A 23658-nucleotide genomic window follows, 5' to 3' on the forward strand; every position below is an offset into this window, starting at 1 on the left:
GGAAAAACAAAAAAACCCGTTTTTTTCAGCTGAGAACAGCTAGAAAAACGGGGGTTTCCCAGGGAATACGGGAGACTTGGCAGCTATGGACTGAACAGAGGGAGAAACTTACACTGGGTACTCCATCACATGACCTGGAAAACCAGCAGAACTTACACCAGGATAAATGGTGGAGTAAATCCAATTCCAAGTGTACCAGGCTTGGGCTGGTTCCACCAACAGTAGCCTCCCTCCTGGACTTGAATCTGTTGTACTTTGTGCCAGCGTTAAGGATTGCTCCCTAACTTAGATCCAGATAAGACTGAGGCACTGTTAGTGGGTGGTTTCCTAGACCACCCGGGATTCCTAGAATAGGAGGTTGCCTGCTCTTGAAGGAACAGGTACACAGCTTGGGGGTACTTCACGATCCATCAGTGCCAGGTGGCCTCAGTGGCATGCACTGCCTTCTAACAACTTCTGCTGGTGGCCCAGCTGCGCCCCTATCTGGATGGTGATAGCATAACCTTTGTTGTCTATACTCTGGTAATCTCTGAGTTAGATCGCTGCAATGCCTTTGGAAACAGTTTGGAAACTTCAGCTGGTGCAGAATTCCCGGTGCAAGACTGTTTCAGCACAGGACACCAATTCTTACTTCTGAACATAGGAACATAGGAATCTGCCTTATATCAAGTTGGACCATTGGTCCATCTAGGCGGTTGGAGGATGGATGGCAGCTAACAGATTGAATCCTGACAAGACAGAAGTACTGTTTTGGGGGGACAGGTGGGGGCGGGTGTGGAGGACTCCCTCATCCTGAATGGGGTAACTGTGCCCCTGAAGGACCAGGTGAGCAGCCTGGGAGTCATTTTGGACTCACAGCTGTCCATGGAGGTGCAGGTCAATTCTGTGTCCAGGGCAGCTGTCTTGCCAGAGTGGTGCATACTATGGTTATCTCCTGTTTGGACTACTGCAATGCACTCTACGTGAGGCTACCTTTGATGGTGGCCCAGAAACTACAACTTAATAGAGAATGCGGCAGCTAGACTGGTGACTGGGAGTGGTTGCCAAGAACATATAACACTGGTCCTGAAAGACCGACATTAGCCAGTATGTTTCTGAGTGCAAGTCAAAGTGTTGGCGCTGACCTGTAAAGCCCTAAACGGCCTTGGACCAGTATACCTGAAGGAGCGTCTCCACCCCCATCGTTCAGCCCAGACACTGAGGTCTAGAAATGAGGGCCTTCTGGCGGTTCCCTCGCTGCAGGACATGAGGTTACAGGGAACCGGGCAGAGGGCCTTCTCGGTAGTGGCGCCTGCCGTGTGGAATGCCCTCCCATCAGATGTCAAGGAAATAAACATCCATCTGACTTTTAGAAGACATCTGAAAGCAGCCCTGTTTAGGGAAGTTTTTAATGTTTGATCTTTTACCATGTTTTTAATGTTCTGTTGGGAGCCGCCCAGAGTGACTGGGGAAACCCAGCCAGATGGGCAGGGTATAAATAAATAAATAAATAAATAAATAAATAAATAAATAAATAAATTATTATTATTATTCCAGTACTGTCTAGGCAGTGGCTCTCCATGGGTTCAGACAAGAATCTTTCCCATCCCTACCTGGAGATACTGAGGATTAAACCTAGGACCTTCTGCTTGCAATGCAGATGCTCTCCCTCTAAGCTATACACCTCCCCGCAATGATAAAGTTTGCACCCTAAATTTGTTGGGTATGTTTTTCAACTAGACCCCCAAATCCATTCATTTCACTCTTTTCCTTCCCCTTCTCTCCTTCCTTTCATTGCACTGGGATGGTCTTCCCTTCAGCTCACACTGCATTAGCAGGCATGCTAATGCTAAGAGACAATCAGGCCGGCACACCTGTGAATGTTGGAAAGGCTCCTAAATCCAAGTGAGCACAGGAGCAGAAGGATGGAAAGCTGGAGCTCTCGGTTCTATTTCGGTTCCTTCGCAGCTGACATGGTATACCACTCTGGGCAAAACAGTTAACCTTGCTGTACTTTAGCTCTTCCCCACCCCCACCCCACGCACCGTAAAATCAATATTTGCAGGCTGCAGTATGATTTGTCAATTAGGCTGTGTTTGTTTCATTCGGAGCGGCACCACGGTGACATGCCAACCCTGTTCGCCGAGCGCTTTGTGCATCTGTCGTTGCATCCAATTAAAAAGTTTGCGACAATGCAAATGCATATGCTAAGCAGAGGCTTTACAGCTGCTCTGAAGCGGGTGAGAAAACTCATGCCATCTATTTCTGAAGGGCAGGAAACATCCGTTTGGCAGTAGCTGGGCAGGGGTGTCTTTCAAGTCGGCTTTGGTGCGGCCCGAGGTGATGGACATGGCATTGCCTCACTGCCAACTTTCCCCTCTGACCGGGGGGAAATCCAATTCTGTTTGCATTTATAAAAGCAAATCTCTCAAATTCACACATTTTGAAATAATATGAGAACCGAAATTTACACTTATCCAAATTTTGTGATGCACTTCTCCATAAAAATCAATATACCAGTGAAAGTTGCATAAGAAAACATTAAAGTAGCAAAAAAGGGGGGCATATAAAACTGCATACAAAAACGTATTCATTAGGAGAAGTTTGCACTAAAAGGCTGGTGAATTTTCGCAATTTCAACTGCTGCAGAAATGGGGTGAACTGAATTCAAGACTGGAGAAATGAGAAACTGAAGTTAGGCTAGCCTACCATCCCCAGACATGCACCACATTCTATGTATGATCGCCAACAGACTAGCATTTCAATCTCACTTAACAGTGGCGATGGGAAGGTGCCCTCCACCGATGGCAGCACACTCACTTAAGGGTGCAAGGCAGCTCATGTGGCACACACAGCTTTCTTCTCAGAAAGCACCTGATAATGTTACATAATGCAGATTTACGGGGGGGGGGGGACTGCATGGGAGAGACAAGACGCGTGTTCTGTTGCACAAGCAAAAGAAGAATGGCAGCACTGGGTACAAACCAATGGCTTTCCTTTCGAATGTCAAACTGACCGCTGAGTTATCAAAGAAGTGTGTGATGCTGGAGTTAGGACCAATATTGTGGTGGGGTCCCACAGACCCCCCCCCCAATGCGTTGCATCATGTGCCGTCAAATAATCAGGGAGGAATGCCATATGGACTCTACACATTCTTAATTCTATTGTACTTCTGAATGGATTTTAACTACCAGCTGGGGTTTTTTATTAATTAATTAATTTATAGCTATAATAAATAAGTGATGGGAAGAAGAAGAAGAAGAAGAAGAAGAAGAAGAAGAAGAAGAAGAAGAAGAAGAAGAAGAAGAAGAAGAAGAAGAAGAAGAAGAAGCAGCAGCAGCACACCCCAGGAAAATAGAGACAATGAATATGTGTGGAAATCTGGTTCCACACCCTAATATGTATATTAAGTCCTGGGGTGTGATCGGAAGGCATAGGAAACTGTCTGATGCTAAACAGGTCTGAGTTTCCACAATGTCTAAATGAGCCTTACCAGTGCCTTTAGACTTCATGATGGAAGAAAGAAAGGATATAAATACAGTGGTGCCTCGCAAGACAAATTTAATTCGTTCTGAGAGTCAATTCGTTTTGCGAAAAATTTGCCTTGCGAATCCCATAGGAATGCATTGAATTATTATTATTATTATTATTATTATTATTATTATTATTATTATTATTATTATTATTTTGCCCATAGGAACGCATTAATTGAATTTCAATGCATTCCTATGGGAAAGCGCGATTCACTAGATGAATTTTTCACAAAACGAATTTGTCTTGCGAGGCAACCTCCGATCGCAAAACCCGTTTGTCTAGCGAAAAATTCGTCTAGCAGGGCATTCGTCTAGCGAGGTACCACTGTACAATAAATTACCTCAAACTTCCTCAGATACATAAAGTCTTTGAATTAAGTGCCAATTTGAAACAAGCAGCCATCAAAAGGCCTATTATTTGGTGCTTACTTTGTACCTGTTCCAAAAACCACACCCTGCTTGCTTTAGGCTTCACGTTAATCCACATGAAAATGAGCATCTGCATATTTCACCATCACAATCTGAAATGCTGCTCAAGGAGGTGAAGAGATAAGGCGAGCAAAAAACCAAAAAGGCAAAAGTCTCCCTCTAAAGTTACATTACCTGGATAAACACATCCGCAGCAAGTGAACCCTAGGGGAGGGCAATGATTCGATTCCCTTTTCCCAAACCAATATGCAAAGTGATGTGCAGCTGTCTTTTAAGATTCACATCTCTCTGAAATGTGTGATGCAATACGCCAACTAAAAAAGGCATTCAAAAATGAGTGTATTAAGGCAAAGTGTCACAAGTGTGTGTGTGTGTGTGTGTGTGTGTGTGTGTGTGTGTGTGTAAGTAAAGTGTAAAAATGCTTTATGTTAGGGAAATGCTTTGCAAAAATGCTTTTATCATCATCATCATCATCATCATCAGATTTAAAACAGACATTGAAGTTTCAAATATTGATAATCTGAGTAGAATGGACTCAACACAACATCTCTTTAGATAGATGCTGGAGGTTCCATCCAGGGATGTTTTGTGTGGTTCTCAACTTCTTGTCCATTTCCATTTTGCATTGGTGAAATCCTTGATATTCACAGATGTTTGTGTGGGTGTGCTTTTAAATTATATTCCCATGGTGTGAGAATTAACAACATAGCAACAAAAATTTCATTTTGTGAGCCCTTTAAGGTTGATAAAATACTTTGAACCTGGAAGGATAAATGCCCACCATCTATTTTGAAATGGTCTGCAGATCGTAACACTCTAGCTACATTTGAATGCACTTTTTATAAACACCAGCTTCCCTTGGATACCTAGTCAAACATTTGGATGGCATGCATCCATCAGTATGTGCAAACCAATAATACTGTACAGTGGTACCTCGGTTTATGAACACAATTGGTTTCGGAAGTCTGTTCATAAACTGAAGCGTTCATAAACTGAAGCGAATTTTCCCATTGAAAGTAATGGAAAGCGGATTAATCTGTTCCAGATGGTCCGTGGAGTACTTAAACTGAAGCGTTCATAAACTGAAGCGACCTTTCCTATTGAAAGTAATGGAAAGTGGATTAATCCGTTCCAGACGGGTCCACGGCATTCGTAAACCGAAAATTCGTAAACCGAGGTGTTCATAAACCGAGGTTCCACTGTACTGATATCTGAAAGCTCATAACAATAACAAACTTAGTTGGTTACTAAGGTGCTACTGGAAGGAATTTTTTTTTTACTGTACTGGTGTTTAGAGTGTTGCTGTGAGCTGGTTGTTCTCTTCTTGTTGTTTTTTTCCTCTCCTTCCCCTCCCTCTACCATTTTTTCTTTAATAATTTTGCATGTCATACTATTTTATTATTTATTTCGTACCCACCTTTCACCATAAGGTCCCAGGGCAGGTTATGACAATTTAAAAAGACAGATTACAATCCAAAGGATAGGGTAAAATCCAAAAAATATATAAAAAAGGTAAAGGACCCCTGACCGTTAGGTCCAGTCATGGACGGCTCTGGGGTTGCAGCGCTCATCTCGCTTTACTGGCCGAAGGAGCCGGCGTACAGCTTCCGGGTCAGGTGGCCAGCATGACTAAGCCAATTCTGGCGAACCGGAGCAGCGCACGGAAATGCTATTTACTTTCCCGCCGGAACGGTACCTATTTATCTACTTGAACTGACATGCTTTTGAACTGCTAGGTTGGCAGGACCTGGGACCAAAAAACGGGAGCTCACCCCGTTGTGGGGATTCGAACTGCCGACCTTCTGATCGGCAAGCCCAAGGCTCACTGGTTTTGACGACCCATGTCCCACAATATATATCAGGTGTCAAAGGCATATACTATGCAATGAGGGTCCCAGGTGCACCTCTGTAAGAGACAGTTCCACAGCTTACGGACCACCACAGATAATAACCTCTCCCAGCCCCCAGCCCCCCCAAAAAAGTTAAGAAGATGGATGGTAGAACTACCAAGCAGGCCCCCTCTGCTAATCTTCACACCAAGAGGTTCGGTAGGTCTCTCTTCTTAGTAGTGTCACCAGCCTTGTGCAACGCCCTCCCATAAGATGTCAAGGAAATAAAAAACTATCTGACTTTTAGGAGACATCTGAAGGCAGCCCTGTTTAGGGCAGTTTTTAATGTTTGAAGATTTATTTTGTTTTTAATGTTCTGTTGAAAGCCACCCAAAGTGGCTGGGGTAGAATTATTATTATTATTATTATTATTATTATTATTATTATTATTATCAACATCATTATCATCATCATCATCATCTGGAGCAATCTGCTAGAGCTGCCATCTTGGCTCTTACTTGGCCCTTGGCCTAGCCAACTTGCCTTTTGTTTCGCCCTGAACAAATTCTGTATGCTATCTCAACTTTCCTGGCTTAAGGAATTCTGAGGCATTCTCTTACTTAATTTACCCTGCAGTTTCCTTAGCCGTGCTTCCACTCTTCATCCTGAAGTGAAGGAGACACTAAAAAGAGGGAACCGTCTCGGCCATCATGTCACCTAACCGGCTTCATTGCTCTGATCTGCAGGTATAGTCACACCTGAGTGAGAAGCATTTTTAAAACGAAATCTGTGCTCTTTGTTTTTTTTTAAAAAAAATGCCACAATAATTTAATGGAGCTAGGGAGTTTTCCCACTTTTACCACCACCACCACCCCGGTCCATTGAGATGGCATTCAGCAAGGCTTTGTTAGGAAACAGCTTCCCCAGACACATTACTGGCCCATTTGCTTACCTGCCCACAGGTATGGATCTTAGTCATTTGGGGGCCAAAAATGAGGGATGGGGGGGGTAGATAGAAGCACAGCAATATGTGCAAAGTTTGCCTGGTTGCCAAGGAATAATTTGTATTCACCAGGGATTATCATACAGTTGGCTATGTACATACCTACCCAGAATCATCTGTCATGAATATAAGCCATTGTTTCATAATTCACCGCCAAGTTTGATAACGTACGTTGTACAGCAACATACAAAAGCCTATTTGCCGGTAAGCAGGTCCTATTGAATTTTAACAGGGACTGCAACTAAGTAAACATGTTTAGAACTGGTCTAGCTGGCTCTGCAAAATAACTGTTACAAGTCAAATTAGTTCTTCCGCCGATAGGAGCCCCAGTAAATTTGCAAGTGCATTATATGTTCCTGGATTTTGATACGCCATGTCCTCAAAGTAAACTTTTTCCTCATTGCAAACTTAAGATAGTCCTCCAACTCAAGGAAACGCAAACCGCAAAATATAACCTGCAACAACCACAAGGAACCGGAAGCTAAGTGCTGACTTTCATCCGAGAATGGCACATTTCCCAGTCCTTTTAAAACACAGCCCAACTCAGCAGAACTCCTCGGAATCGAGGCGGCATTTCCAAGAAAAAGAGAACATAAAAGGATTGCAGGAAGGGAGCAGGTTTTTCCCCTCTTTCCCAGAGAACACATCCACGTGCAGGCGCAAAGCTCCACCAGGGATGACAGACAGCTGCTGCCTGTAGCTGCTGAGAGCTAAACATTAACCGCCTCAAACCTAACCCCTGTTCTTCACAGACAACAAAGGTGATCTCACCGTTTGCACGCACTTACCTTGCAAGGGGGGATTTGCGAAGCTCTTTTCCTTCTCTCCCATGTTCTAAAGATTGTGGGGTGTGGGGAAGAAAACAGCAGGATCTTTGCCGAGAAACCAGGCAGTGCCCAGCTGAGTCGGTGACTGGGAAAGTTTGACCTCCTGACTTCCTACTGTAGCAATGTAACCGTACACCTTACTTTCTTCTGGGAATAATTAGCAACCTGCCTTCCCGAGTTACCTGGGCTCGCCTGACCTGTTTCTCTGTTCTCTATGAAGTGACATCACATCCTTTGATCTCCTCTGCTGAATTACCATGTGCTTCGGACAACACGGCAGCTGTCTAACTTTGGACTCTCTTATTCACTCTCTCTTTCTAATCACTCCTCTGTTACTTTCACTTCTAGGCAGAAAGCTGCTTGAGCGATGTACGCTGTTGGCTGCTATTGTGACGAGTCACAACACCGAAGGCTTGGGGTTGCTAGTGTCTGTTTCTTTTTTTGTGTGCACCTGATTGCAGGAGAGGTGGAGACTTGGGGAGAACAACTAAGCAAGTAAAGTCAGTTGGCTAATATCTGGAAAGTTGCTTCAGGGTTCAGTGGGCAAGCCAAAAAAATTCCATAGAAATAGGGAAAGGTTCTTAGGAAAGTTTAAAAAGGCCCAGCCTTAGCCACATTCCAGCCTGATTGAGCTTTAAAAGCACACCTCCAGCTGTCTCTATCTGCAAGGAAAAGGCCAACATTTTCTGGCAACTCTCCTTGATAAATCAGTAAAGATTTGTGGCAGGCCTTTTTGAACTGACTTTTTGCAACTTGTCATGCTCCTGGTTTCACACCCCTCCTCTGAGTCCATGGGTAGGCAAACTAAGGCCTGGGGGCTGGAACCGGCCCAATCGCTTTCTAAATCCGGCCCACAGGCAGTCCAGGAATCAGCATGTTTTTACATGAGTAGGCATAGGAATTTGTTCATCCCCCCCCCAAAAAAAAATAGTCTGCCCCCCCACAAGGTCCGAGGGACAGTGAACTGATCCCCTGCTGAAAAAGTTTGCTGACCCCTGTACTTAGTTTTGAGAAGCAAAACCTCTCACAGGGCATTCATCTTGTCTCTAGATGCATATGGGTGTAAAAGCACAGGTGTGAATGCTAAGGGAACATGGAGAACGACCTAAAACAGAATGAAGGGATTGTAGTCAATGCTGCATAAATCAAGTTCTGCTTGCACATTGGGGCTTGTTTAGTATTATTCTCACAGAAGAATAGTTTCAGTTGCAATCCTAAGCCCACTTACTGGGAGTAAACCCCAGTGAATTCAAAAAGCTTTACTTCTGAGAAGACATTGTTAAGGATTGCATTGTAAGTTCTGTACTTCAATTGCAAGCAGGGCCATATATATAATGCCTCCTGCCATGAGAGGTTAAAATGGGGCAACTGTGAGTTGGAAGGGACTCCGAGAGTTATTCTCAACACGCTGTTTCCCCATCCAATTTGAAACTATACCAGACCCTGCTTAGCTTTTTCAAATGTCCTAGTAGTTTACTGCTGCCCCACTAGGAGATGCAGGGCAGCTCATGTGGTACACACAGCAATGGCCTTCAAGTGCTGCCCACTTTCCAGCATCTACCACCTGAGGTGGTTGCCACAAACTGGCTAAAGGTATGGCCAGCACTGGTTATGAGATTGTTTGGACTCTTAGTATTAGAGGAAAGCAAGGATTGCAAGACTGAGCAATGTTCTTATACCCTTCTCCTTTCAGCCCAAGGGCAGAATTGCAAAGATAATCTTATCTGAGCCACAAGTTTGTTGTCTGAGGAAATATTTACTTTCCCCCTCCCCACATGCATTGAAGGAATAGCAAGCATGTTGAAATGTAATTCTGCAGTAAATTGGTAATGAACAATGGAATTCCCCAACAACAACAACAAGAAAAAATACGAAGAAATGAAACCTTACGATTTATTTTATTCTGGCGTTTACAGAGCTATCAACTGGAGCAATGCAAACAGAGTTACAACCTTATTGTGCCAATACCCTGCATATTAAACTAATACACGTAGTAAAATACAGCGCGGCATGTGTGCCAATAGTCATTTGTTCCCATTTAGAGCACTCTGTAAAATGTCATCTAATTAAGAAGGCTGAGTGTTATGATGCCCTTATATGCTGTGAAGGAAGAAGCAAGACTATTCTAGGGCTTGCTTGTTTGTTTTTATTTGCAGAAAGGATTTCCATGCTTTGATGAACCTCCACAGAGACAGGAGAATGGGGGACATTCCTCTTTCTCCCTGAGTTGTCTACAGGAGACATGGATCCACTGATTGACAATTTGGGTCAATTTTGCATGCACTCATTCACAAATCATATTTTTAAAAAATCTGTTCCCATCTTCTGCATTAATCAAAAATTAACTAATCTGCATTAATATGAAATTTTATTTTCAAATCAATCCCAAAATAAGTATTTCAAGATGTGTTTTTTTATTGAAATGTATGCATTTCTAAATGTATTTTACCCGAAAGCATGGATTATATATGCAGTGCCATTCCCTTTTTTCACGCATGCAAAAACACATTTATATCATTTTGAGCCCACTGCAGAAAAGGGAACTTTGCTTTTTTTGTTTATTTCCCACCTTTCCTGAAGGATCTCAAAGTAACATTCACATTCCTCCCCCTCTCTTTTACTCTGATGGCTATTCTGAAACTAGTAGATTAGACTGACAGGCAATAATAATAATAATAATAATAATAATAATAATAATATATTTATACCCCACCCATCTGGCTGGGTTTCCCCAGCCACTCTGGGAGGCTTCCAACAAAAATTTAAAATGCAATAGCCCTTCAGACATTAAAAGCTTCCCTAAACAGGGCTGCCTTCAGATGTCTTCTAAAAGTCTGGTAGTTGGTTTTTTTCCTTTGACATGTGGTGGGAAGGTGTTCCACAGGGTGGGAGCCACTACCGAGAAGGCCCTCTGCCTGGTTTCCTGTAACGTTGCTTCTCGCAGTGAGGGAACCACCAGAAGGCCCTCGGCGCTGGATCTCAGTGTCTGGGCAGAACAATGGGGTTGGAGACACTTCTTCAGGTATACTGCACCGAGGCCATTAAAGCTTTAAAGTCAGCACCAACACTTTGAATTCTGCTTGGAAACGTGCTGGGAGCCAATGTAGGTCTTTCAAGACCAGAGTTATGTGGTCTCGGTGACTGCTCCCAGTCACCAGTCTAGCTGCCGCGTAGTTTTCAGGTCACCTTCAAAGGTATCCCCACGTAGAGCACATTGCAGTAGTTCAAGCAGGAGATAACCAGAGCATGCACCACTCTGGCGAGACAGTCCGTGGGCAGGTAGGGTCTCAGCCTGCGTACCAGATGGAGCTGCCCTTGGACACAGAATTGACCTGTGCCTAAATGGATAGCTGTGAGTCCAAAATGACTCCCAGGCTGCGCACCTGGTCATTCAGGGGCACAATTACCCCACCCAGGACCAGGGAGTCCTCCACACTTGCCCGCCTCCTGTCCCCTCAAAACAGTACTTCTGTCTTGTCAAGATTCAACCTCAATCTGTTAGCCGCCATCCATCCTCCAACCGCCTAGATGTTACCCAGCAAGCTTTGAAGCTGAGAGGAGCATGGAACCTCAGCCTGTCCGCCTCACCATGGCATTATACCAACTATGCCACACCAGCTCCCTCACCCGAATCAAAGGATCTCTGGGATGGGGATGGGATCCAATAATGTCCCACAATCAAATAAAGCTGTAAATCCAGCAGATAAACATTCCATAGAGAAGGGCAACTAATTACCATATACAGTGGTGCCTTGACTTACTAATTTAATCCGTTCCGAAGGCACCTTCATAGGTCGAAAAATTCCTAAGTTGAAAAACGCCATTGGAAACGTGATTTCCCATAGGAATGCATTGGAAACGGAAAAAATCGTAAGTCGAAGCAACCCTATCTATAAATTCATAAGTAAAAAAATCCCTATCTAAAACCACCACAGGTTCCTTTTGGATGTCGAGACATTCGTAAGCGTGCGGCCATTTGCCCCATTCGTAAGTTGAAAAATTCAGTTGTCTAGCCGTTCGTAAGTCGAGGTACCACTGTACAAGGTTTTGGTTAGGTTCATTCAATTTATACATCGTTTCCCACAAAACTCAATGTCCCAGTGTGATTTACTGACAACGCAAACAACAATCACATAAACTTTTTCCCCCTTCCTAAACTTTTCTTAATTTTTTTAAGTAATCACTATTTCACAGTGAAACAAAGAGTCAGGTGGTGGCTCACCTGGGGGAAAAAGTACTTTTAAAAAAATGTCCCCCCCCCCAAAATCTCATCCCAAAATCAGCGTGAGAGTGAAGTAGATGCTGAAATCCCTCTGCCCTGAAAACTACCGTATCTCTAATAGAACTTGGAAGTGCTGGATTTGGCTGGATTTTGCATGCTGCTTATAGGGGGCGGGGGGGGGCATTAAACCTGGTATCAGTTTGCCGCAGATATTTCCATGGCAATTTTGCCCCCTTCACAGGTGAATCCACTGTGGGAAATGCACTCTCAATCTCCCTCGCGTGTTTCCCACAGTCTAGGTAGCAGCCTTTTTACTTCGTCTTCTTTTTTTACATAGCAGCCACTTCATAGTTCCGAGAGACAAATTCTTTGCGTCGGGATCTGATTTCAAGATAGAATTTAATCTTTCATCTGACACAGCCAGTACAGACCACACCTGAGCAGGTTCGAACAAGAGAGAATAGCTCGTCTCTGTCATATTGGTTTACTGTGAATAATGTGGAAAAGCCGGGACTCATACAGCTGCTCTACAGTACAGCAAGGTGCCTCGGTTATTATTCTGCTCTGGGAATCAGACTAGTTCTGATGGTACAGAGCCGAACTTGGGATGGGGATCCCCACTCAACCATGAATCTTGCAGAGGAGCTGCTAGCTCAGTTGCACAGCATCTGCTCTGCGAGCAAAAGGTCCCTGGTTTCATTGTGAGCTTCTCCACGTAGGGCTCTGAAACTCTGGAGAACCACTGCCAGTCATTGCAGGCAATACTGAGATAGGTTGGCTGGACTTACTATGCAGAAGTACAGGGCAGCCCTCCAGACATGAGCAGGGCATCAGGGTTGTGCAAGTGCACTGATAGAGACAATCTATGTTCTACCTTCACTGTCAGAGGCAGTATAAGCGGGTGGCACTGTAGTCTAAACCACTGAGCCTCTTGGGCTTGCCGATCGGAAGGTCGGCGGTTCGAATCCCTGTGATGGAGTGAGCTCCTGTTGCTCTGTCCCAGCTCCTGCCAACCTAGCAGTTTGAAAGCATATCAGTGCAAGCAGATAAATAGGTACCGCTGCGACGGGAAACGGCATTTCCGCGCGCGCTGGTTTCCGTCACAGTGTCCTGTTGCGCCAGAAGTGGTTTAGTCATGCTGGCTACATGACCCTGAAAGCTGTATGTGGACAAATGCCAGCTCCCTCAGCCTGAAAGCGAAATGAGCCTTGCACCCCATAGTCGCCTTTGACTGGACTTAACCGTCCAGGGGTCCTTTACCCTTTTTTTTAAACTTAGGCCTTGGAATGCCAGTTGCTGGGAATTTCCAGTGGGCACAGTGTTGTTGAGCTTGTGACTGGCTTGCAGACTTCCCACAAGCATCTGATGGGCCACTGTGAGAGCCATGGAATCATAGAATCGATGTTGCTCAACTACTGTATTCACATTTCCCTATGCAGAAAGCGGTTTATGGGCCTGATCCTGTTTATCTCAGTGATATATGGAGGAGGCAGAGAAAGATTTGACAAGCCCCAAATGTCCCAGTTAGCTTTGGGATAAGTAGGATGTTGATTCTAGATCCCTCACACCCAAATCTAACACAGCAAACCTCTAGAAAACACCCACCCACAAAGCAGGTTCTCCCCCTAAAGGAGAACATGGGTTGCGGAAGGGTTAACAAGACATCCCAGGGTGGGAGAGGCGGGTCAGTTTGGATGGCCACATGTGTGATTGGTGGGTGTGCTGTTGCTGGGGAAATTTGCTTGTAGCAAATGATTGATTGACAGCCTTACCCTATATATGCTTAAAGAGCAGCTTTCAGTTCCACCTTTGCTGCTTGCAACGAATCTCCCGCCCGCCCTCCTCTAATTTTAGGTGTTTTGCATTGACCTTGCTGCACCTCTCATGGGGCCGCCTGTTTTGGATCAGGGGCCTGGTAGGAATTTTGCCACTTGGCTGATTGGCTGGTGCCAGGTGGTTTTTGCCTACTGTGCTGCAATAAGTCACAACTTGTAAGGTTGGCAGTTAGGCATTGGTTCAAATTGGATGGTTGAGGGGTACGGATTTTGGTTGGGCCTGCCCCTCATGGTTGCTGCTGCCTTTAGGGGTATTCCTTTAAAGGAATCCTGGGGCTATACATGTAGTCTGTGTATCCCCACCAGGGACCAGGGCCACGCTTGAGCCTCAGGGAGCATCTGAAGGTGAGGTCAAGGGCGTGGCCCCTGCCCCGATCTCTCCCGGAAGGGTGCTTACCTACTGGCTCCCCTACTAGGCTAGTGGGAGTCAGATCTGTCCTCAAAATCCCATCAAGGTACAAGTGGTACAAGTATGACTCAAAGGCCCCACCGTAACAGCAGCTCACCTTCTCCTATGCTCCTCGCGCTTGACAGTGTCTCATAGCTTAATATGCACAGCACAGAGATGTGTGTGTGTGTGTGAAGATCAAATAGAAAAATCCCATTTTGCACTGCAGCTTAGAGGAAGGATGTGCTGGAAATGTAACTGATAAGCAAACAATCCTTTGGGTCGTAGCCAGCGCTGCTGTTCCACCAGCGCAACAGATATCTGCTAATGCAACATAACTTTCTCCTCTTTTCCTCTGCAGCCCCCTGCATACCCTCAATGTCTGTTCTAGAGGATCGGAGGACCCTCTGGAGCAGATTTTGAAATGCCGCTGCACATATGGAACTCTGTGCTTGGATACAACCCTAAACGGCCTCGGTCCAGTATACCTGAAGGAGCGTCTCCACCCCCATTGTTCTACCTGGACACTGAGGTCCAGCGGCGAGGGCCTTCTGGCGGTTCCCTCACTATGAGAAGCCAAGTTACAGGGATCAGGCAGAGGGCCTTCTCGGTAGTGGCATCCACCCTGTGGAACGCCCTCCCACCAGAGGTCAAAGAGAATAACAATTACATCTTAAGGCAGCCCTGTTTAGGGAAGTTTTTAATGTTTGATGGATTTCTGTGTTTTAATGTTTTGTTGGAAGCCACCCAGAATGGCTAGGGGAACTCAGCCAGATGGGCGGGGTATAAATAATAAATTGTTGTTGTTGTTGTTGTTTCTTTTGGTCCTACACCTTACAACTGAAATGTCCTTTAGATTCCATAGCTTAAATTTAGCTGTTGATTCTCATATTCATGGTTATAGGGATACAGGTGGTCTAAACCACTGAGCCTATTGGGCTTCGTGATTAGAAGGTCGGCGGTTCGAATCCCCATGACGGAGTGAGCTCCTGTGTCTCTGTCCCAGTTCCTGCCTACCTAGCAGTTTGAAAGCACGCCAGTGCAAGTAGATAAAATAGGTACCACTGTGGCAGGAAGGTAAACAGCGTTCCCGTGCGCTCTGGTTCCCGTCATGGTGTTCCGCTGCGCCAGAAGCATTTTAGTCCTGCTGGCCACATGTCCCGGAAAGCTGTCTGTGGACAAATGCCAGCTCTCTCGGCCTGAAAGCGAGATGAGCGCCACAACCCCATAGTCACCTTGGACTGGACTTAACTGTCCAGGGGTCCTTCACCCTTTTTTTACCTCATGGTTACTGGGCATAATTGCTATACATTACTTCCAGATTCAGTGGCAGCATGTCTCTGCTCTTTTACGAAGATATTCTCATGGAACAAAAATTGGTTCTGTGGTCTTGTGTTGGTTCCTTGCAGATCACAAATGCCCACAGATGCACCAGCTTCAGAAACTCTACAAAGATAAATCTACAAAGGCAGTGTCAAGGCAGAACAGAAGTATCATGGAGTCTTTATAGTAATGCCAAGGTGGGATTTTGCACCAAAATGCCCACTAGTGGAGGGGAGAAAGGATTTGCCAACTAAATTAATCCGCATGTTCCAAGGAAAAAGGATCAAAGTCATGTCGTTCCATAAACATGCTCCATACATTCCTTGTTGTTGTTGTTTAGTCGTTTAGCCGTGTCCGACTCTTCGTGACCCCATGGACCATAGCACGCCAGGCACTCCTGTCTTGCACTGCCTCCCGTAGTTTGGTCAAACTCATGTTTGTAGCTTCGAGAACACTGTCCAACCATCTTGTCCTCTGACGTCCCCTTCTCCGAGTGCCCTCAATCTTTCCCAACATCAGGGTCTTTTCCAAGAATTCTTCTCTTCTCATGAGGTGGCCAAAGTATTGGAGCCTCAGCTTCACGATCTGTCCTTCCAGGGAGCACTCAGGGCTGATTTCCTTAAGAATGGATAGGTTTGATCTTCTAGCAGTCCATGGGACTCTCAAGAGTCTCCTCCGGCACCATAATTCAAAAGCATCAATTCTTCGGCGATCAGCCTTCTTTATGGTCCAGCTCTCACTTCCATACATCACTACTGGGAAAACCATAGCTTTAACTATACGGACCTTTGTCGGCAAGGTGATGTCTCTGCTTTTTAAGATGCTCTCTAGGTTTGTCATTGCTTTTCTCCCAAGAAGCAGGCGTCTTTTAATTTCCTGACTGCTGTCACCATCTGCAGTGATCAAGGAGCCCAAGAAAGTAAAATCTCTCACTGCCTCCATACATTCCTAACTGTAGTCAATTATCCCTCCACTGTCTCCTTCTCTGCTTCATGCCGTAGGCAGGACAGTCATCTTAAGGTCATTTTTGGGGTGTGTGGACAATATAATGCAACATCTAACCACATTCTGCCTTTCCACAGAGAATAAGCTAAGGAGTTGCTTCTGACAACAAAATTGTACATGGCTTGCTTCACAATTAATACTTGATTGGTGTTAAAGATAGTATCACTGAAAAACAATTAACTCTTGGATCCAAATTAATTTTCCCATTGCAGAGCATGCATGAACTATTTTGCAATTAACTTGTGCATGCATGTGACAGGAGAGAATCGTGCATCTGCCTCCCATAATAATACTTTTTTTAAAAAAAACAACAACAACCCTATCAAGCTAAAAGATTTTAATTCTGCTTTCCAACATGGTTTTGGAATGCAATTTGAGGAGGAGTGCTTCATGCTTTCCTTTTAACAACCTGCAACAATATATACCGTATATATATCTGTGCAAAATAAGAACAGAGGGGGTCGTTGTTTGGTTGTTGCTGTTTCCCCCCAGGCAGTGCAAAAAAGTGTCTCCAGCAACAATGGGGAACATAAATGTGCAGCTGTTGAATGCTGACTTTCCATATTAAACAGCATCTTGAACTTGAAGCTTTTAGCACCTACTAATGTGCTCTGTGGCTTTTTAACTCTCCAAAACTTCACCACATTACCTTCCATTGACTTATTTTATTTATTTTCACTTGCGTTTGAGTGCTTTTAAAGGGCTGCTGATGTGCTGTGCTGGAACTTAAGTCTTCCTCTGCTACTACTTTGGAAAACCTATGATGGAAGTGTGAGTCTGAAAGCTTTTTCACACGTCTCCTACCCCGAAGCAGCTGTCTTCTCTCCTTTAATACATTTTGCAGGTGCTAGGTAGATGCCACTGGAAGCAGTCTCCACACAATAAGGATGTCCAGAGGCAACACACACGTTTACTAAATGTGTGAAGGAGATTTTGCCTACTAAGCACACCCAACATTTGCCAAAATGCATCTCAAGCAAGTGTGAGCTGGCTGTGCACTTGGTGGAAGTCTGAGAGGGGAACACCTGAAGTGACACAGAAAAATAAATAAATATGTGTAATGGAATCAATTGATATGTGAGAAGTTATCACACCCTGCTCCATCTGTAGTGTCCTTCCCTTCTACATAGATACACACAGGTTCACATGATGGAAAATACCTCTATATTTTATTATTATTCTTTTTTTACACATTGAATTATGGCTGGTGCCTACCCTCGCATTTCAGGATTTGCCTAATTTTGGGGTGGAGTGGGGAAGACCCTTTCCAAAATGGGAGAAATGCCATTTCAGGAGCAAAAAAACAGTCGGGGGACTTTTTACCATGGGATGGGTCGGCCCATCCATGAGGCAGGGTGAGGTGACCGCCTCAGGTGGCAGGATCCACAAAGGCAGCAGATCGCAATGAAGATCTATATTCCCTGCTTGTTCCTGATTCAAATCTTCACTCACCCCTTCTTCCTGAGCACAGAGGGAGACGCCATTTTGTGGTTTGCCTCAGGTGCCAAAATGTCTTGGGCTGGCCCTGGTGGAGACTTCCCTGTGGTGCTGTCCCTGCACAGCAACTCCTTCCAGATAATGTAACTATCTTTGAATTTGAGATAAGTCCATGCCCAATACCTTGACCTTGATTGCTTTGTGCCTGTGAACACCCATTTGTCTCTGTGGCAGCTTCTCTAGACATGTAAATGGCAGTACATAACTGGTCAGCTGAGGTAATTATCTTACAAAGAAACATGACATACTAGTTCAGCAGGTTTCCTCTCATAGATTAGAGCCAGTGTGGTGTAGTGGTTAAGAGCGGTAGACTCGTAATCTGGGGAACTGGGTTCGCGTCTCCGCTCCTCCACATGCAGCTGCTTGCACATGCACATGACCTTGGGCTAGTCACACTTCTTTGAAGTCTCTCAGCCCCACCCACCTCACAGAGTGTTTGTTGTGGGGGAGGAAGGGAAAGGAGAATGTTAGTCGCTTTGAGACTCCTTCGGGTAGTGATAAAGCGGGATATCAAATCCAAACATCACAAATGCAAGGTCACAGGTTTCTTAGGGATTCACGAGCATCATGAAGACTAACTGCCCCCCAAATATACACCACTAGGTAAGAGTCTAGTGGTTAGACATGAGCCTAGTTTTCCTATGTGAATGGAAAGGTTTTCACACAGAAGCACATTCAGTCCCATGAATGGCACCTACAGTCTGAAATAGTAAATCTCAGTCACAGGGAACAGGGATGCCAACTCTCATCATCCCTGACCATTGGCCAAGCTGGCTGAGGCTGAATAGATTTTGCAGTCGTACAGCATCTGGAGGAAAGACCAAAGGTTCGTCATTCCTGAAGGAGGCCATATTGAAAAATGCTAACAGGTAACACATACATGACATTTTGGACAGATGTTTACAGCCAGAGTCTGTGGAACTAAGTGAGCTATTAAAAAGTGGTCTTTATGGGAGCTAAATGTGCTAATACTTATGCTTCCACTAAATTAAAAAGCTATTAATAAACTGAGTATGGAAAAAGAAGTGGGGCACATCTTTCATGCCAACAAAGGAAGGTTTTATTTCTCAAGGCTGCAGTCACCCAAGTGCACAGGAGTTTCAACAGGTTCCATGCATCACTGGGTGTGGAGCACACTACCAGGGCTATGATTGCAACATCTATTGATGAATAATAGTTCTTGTGAATTGTAAGTGGGGAGAGTGCTGTTGTACATGGGGTTCTGCCTGCAAGCTTCCCACAAGCATCTGGTTGGCCACTGTGAGGACTAGATGGGCCATTGGCCTGATCCAGCAGGCTCTTCTTGTTTCAGGGCTCTGCAGACTGACCTAACCAGATTGTGGATAGAATATTGGCCCTGAATGTGCCTTGTTACCTGAAAGCAGCATCAGGGAAGGCTGGCTCAATCCTTAGGACCAGTTTACCTCTGAGATCGCAGTAATGAGCTCTGAGGGCCTTCTGGCGGTTCCCTCCCTGCGAGAAGCGAGGTTACAGGGAACCAGGCAGAGGGCCTTCTCGGTAGTGGCACCCACCCTGTAGAACGCCCTCCCAGCAGATGTCAAGGAAATAAACAACTACCTGACTTTTAGAAGACATCTGAAGGCAAGCCTGCTTAGGGAAGTTTTTAATGTTTGATGTTTTGTCGTGTATTTAATACAGTGGTACCTCGGTTTAAGTACACAATTGGTTCCGGAAGTCTGTACTTAACCTGAAGCATACTTAACCTGAAGCGAACTTTCCCATTGAAAGTAATAGAAAGGGGATTCATCCGTTCCAGATGGGTCTGCGGAGTACTTAAACTGAAAGTACTCAAACCGAAGCGTACTTAAAGCAAGGTATGACTGTATTCAGTTGGAAGCCACCCAGAGTGGCTGGGTGGGGTATAAATAAATAAATATTATCAGTGCTTGTTTTCTGGGGGGATGCAGGGGTACGCGTACCCCCTAAACATTTTGTGATTCGAAGTTTGGCCTCATTGAGGGGCAGTATTTCAATATGAGTAGGAAAATGAGAGTACCCCAAAACTTTTTTTAAAGAAAAAAACAATATTATTATTATTATTATTATTATTATTATTATTATTATTATTCCCCACATGTGCCCACCTGCCCTGGAGCAAGTCAAAGCCAGAGCTAATGTTTGCTGTGCATTGTGCCTGATGGACGTCTATGTAGTATTTAAAAAACTTTCATGTTTGGCAAGTTTTTATATACCTGCTTTATGTTCTTTAAAACAGCAAGGCTTTTTTCTTTGGCAAGCGAGAATCAGGAAAACCACGATGTTACAAGTATGAATGCAAAGTAAGCAACTAATTCCTGGCATGAGGACCCTTAATTTGGATGGGAGGTGGAAAAGGTCTGGTTTGAGGGACTCGCTCTCCAGCGACAGGGAGGCTGGATCGTGCTAGCCGCCCCATGAAATTGTGTTATAATATGCATGAGCTGCGAAGTGTGATTTGTGAAGGGGTCTCAACATTTGGGCTGACCTCCCAGAACTTTGGAATTGAATCCTGTCCTTTGGCAAGCTCTGCCTCGCTGACGGCGAGCCAGAATGGGAAATCGGCTGAGAAGAGCTGATATTCTCACCCAGAAGAGGAGTGTCGCTTCCAGCCCCTTAAGACCTCTTCCAGCAGGGTTGACAGCACAGAAATGCTTTGTTTTCATACTCTGCATGACTCTGCTGGTGCAATCCAAAACCCATCAAGCACAGAACAGTCATCATTGTGCAGACCTCAGATGGTGAAACATTTCTGCCTGATGGAATCTTCTAGGTCCCCTCGCCTAGCACCTGACATCAGGCAGGTGCCTTCCCTATCCTAATTTCAGTGCTTGCTAAAAGCATTCTCATTTAGACAAGCCTATCCAGATATATACTGGGACGTGGGTGGTGCTGTGGGTTAAACCACAGAGCCTAGGGCTTGCCGATCAGAAGGTCGGCAGTGTGGGATGGAACACTGGGGCAGACAAGTCACAACAGTTCCTAGAGTGTCCACTAACAGGAACTCACCTGGAGGGACACCTGACTACAGGTCAGTTCCTGTTCCCTCAGACATGCAAATGAGTTGGATTAGACAAAAGCCCTAGCCTGCAATCACTCTCTCTCTTAGCTACTTCCTCCCTCGATGAGGACACATCTCCAGAGAATCTCCAGTTAGCATGGTTCTCACTCTAGGCCTGCAGCCAAGAGTGAGACCAAATGGAGTCTTACTTTACTAAGTAGTCTCTAGATATATATGTACTTGTAACTTTTCTAAGCAAGCCTGCCTTTCTGAGATTATGCTGTAACTCAGGATGAAACTGTAAGTAAACTCTATCTTATTTTATAAACACTGTGTTGTGTATTTCTTTTAAGAGGGACAAAGGGGACCTTTGCCAGGAAGTGTAATATTGAACTATAAAGTGTAATATTGTTATAGAGATTCTAGCGAATCTAACGCACATGCTTTGCTGCGCACAAAAGGGGAATGTCACTCTGCTGATATTGGAAGCTTGCTAACACAAGCTTGGATAGGATCTATCTAATAATATATCCTAATCCACATCCCTAACATTCCCATAAAGGGTTATTACGGCCCAGGACTGCGTATTTTTGTGTATTTTTGAAGGATTGCTTTGGATTGTGATTTTGAACTGAGTAGGATTTTTTTAGTTAGAACTTCCTGGTGAGCACATGGTCTATTGTTCTCCAGTGTGCCTAGGGGATTAGCTACCCCTCCCCTCCCTCAGAGTTTACAGCACTGAGAACTCAGAGGCAGTGAAGATTATTTTGCATTTTGAGATATTTTTAGAGATTTTGATTTTGGAATTTTTGGCAAATTTTTGAATTTTGAGAAATTTTTAGAATTTTGAGATTCCAAGATGGCTTTTGCAGATTTTGATAGTGGAGTTAAGCCAGGATTCATGGCTCTAGATGATGACAATTATGTATTTTGGAAACAACGCCTGATAGCATTTTTAGATGCAAGGAATGTTTTGGATGCCATTGAAAATCCTATGCCTACTGGCACAACAGCAGAGGATTTAGCCAAGATAGCAAATTGGAAACGCATGAACAGCGAGGCCAGATACATAATTTTGAGTGGACTTCGCAACAGGCATCTAACATCAGTTAATAGCAAAGATGATGCAGCTAAAATCTTAAAAGATATTGAGCGCAGGTATGGAGCATCTACTAAGAACTCCTACAGGAATTTGATGAGCAAATTAACTGCGCTGAGGATGAATTCAAGAGAAGAATTCACTGACCATATCAGCAAATTTAGTGAAATTGTTCAGAGGATTGATCTTACTCCTAAAGCCCTTGATGAAGAAACAAAGGTTTCATTTTTGATAGCATCTCTAGGACCAAGCTTCAGTTCATTCAAGAGTTGCATGGATCACAAAAAGGACCTGACTTTTGAAGAACTGATTGATCATTTGAGAGAGGAATGCAGAGATTACCTTGATTCTTCAGAAAGGAATACAGGGAGAAAGGACACTAATTATGCTTCCAAGCATTTCCAAAGGTCCAGACAAACGCCAAAGGAAATAATTTGCTTTAACTGCAATTTAAAAGGGCACATGGCAAAGGAATGCCGGGCACCTAGGAATAAATCCCGCCCCTTTCCACCAAAAGGCGAAAAGAAGGGGGGGCGTGGGCGTGCAACGATATTGCAAGAAAGAAATGTAGCTTTCCAGAGCTGTGAAGGAAAGCACAATAAGTGGCTTCTGGACAGTGCAGCAAGCAGCCATTTCTGTTATAAAAGGGAATATTTCAATGAAATAGACAATAATAAACAGTCTGAGATTGAAATTGCTGATGGAAATGTTATAAAGTCAATAGGTGCAGGATCTTTGAACTTGAATTTCAAAGTGAACAATGAGTCTTTTGATACTACAGTGAGTAATGTTAAGTATGCACCAAAGCTGAACTGTAATCTAATAAGTGTGTCTAGCTTGGACAAGAAAGGTTTTGAAATTATATTTAAAAATGGACAGTGCAATGTGATAAAAGATGGTGAAGTGTTTATTCAAGCCAAACTAATCAATGATGTGTATGAGATTGATATTTCAGAGAATGAGTCTGCAAGGGTTGCACAACCCAGCAGAAAGGATCAACCAGATCTGGAACTCTGGCACAAAAGGCTTGGACACAGGGACACCAACGTTATCCTGAAAATGCAGAAGGAAAATCTGGTAAAAGGTCTACAGGTAAAGAATTGCAGTACACCAATGCCAAACTGTACAACTTGCATAACTGAAAAGGCAGTCAAGCCTTCCTTCCCACGTTGTACAGAGAAGAGAAGCACAAAAGTCATGGACACTGTTCATACTGACCTATGTGGTCCGCTGAATGTACCTTCCCTAGGAAACAATAAGTACATTCTGATATTTATAGATGACTTCTCAAGATATTGTGTTGGATATTTTCTAGAGGAAAAGAGTCAGACACCGGAATTGTTCAAACTGTACTTAAACATGGTGAAGAACAAATTCCAGAGAGCTCCTTCCACCTTAATTTCGGATAATGGTGGAGAGTTTTGCTCACGGCAGATGAAGGCCATCATGGCACAAGAAGGCATAGCACATGTAACTACAGTTGCTTACACGCCTCAACAGAACTCCATTGCTGAGAGAAAGTTTAGGTCTATTATGGAGATGACAAGGTGCATGTTAAAAGAGGCCAACTTGTCACAGAAGCTATGGGGTGAAGCGGCGAATACGGCGATTTATTTGCAAAACAGATTGCCTACAAAGGGTGCAGAACGCACACCATTTGAACTTTGGCACGGGAGAGTCCCAAGTCTGCA

At 44.4% G+C, this 23658-nt stretch overlaps 1 protein-coding gene across 5 annotated transcripts in view; it reads right to left on the minus strand.

The window, feature by feature from the left end:
* Positions 1-23658, minus strand: part of NAALADL2 (N-acetylated alpha-linked acidic dipeptidase like 2) — a 798353-nt gene that overhangs the window by 538387 nt on the left and 236308 nt on the right. Inside the window, exon 1 of one of the 5 annotated variants that reach the window (XM_035134132.2) lies at positions 7783-8267. The exons of 2 other annotated variants lie outside the window; for them this stretch is intronic. Coding sequence is in view for 2 of the 3 variants with exons in the window: in XM_035134124.2 (XP_034990015.2) it covers positions 7562-7604 (43 nt within the window). In the remaining variant the exon portion in view is untranslated. Of the gene's footprint in view, positions 1-7561; positions 8268-23658 lie in introns of those variants that run through there. 2 more of the 5 variants (XM_035134124.2, XM_035134134.2) reach the window with 2 other exon arrangements.

Source organism: Zootoca vivipara, chromosome 5, assembly GCF_963506605.1.
Source record: "Zootoca vivipara chromosome 5, rZooViv1.1, whole genome shotgun sequence".
Classification (NCBI taxonomy): Eukaryota; Metazoa; Chordata; class Lepidosauria; order Squamata; family Lacertidae; genus Zootoca; species Zootoca vivipara.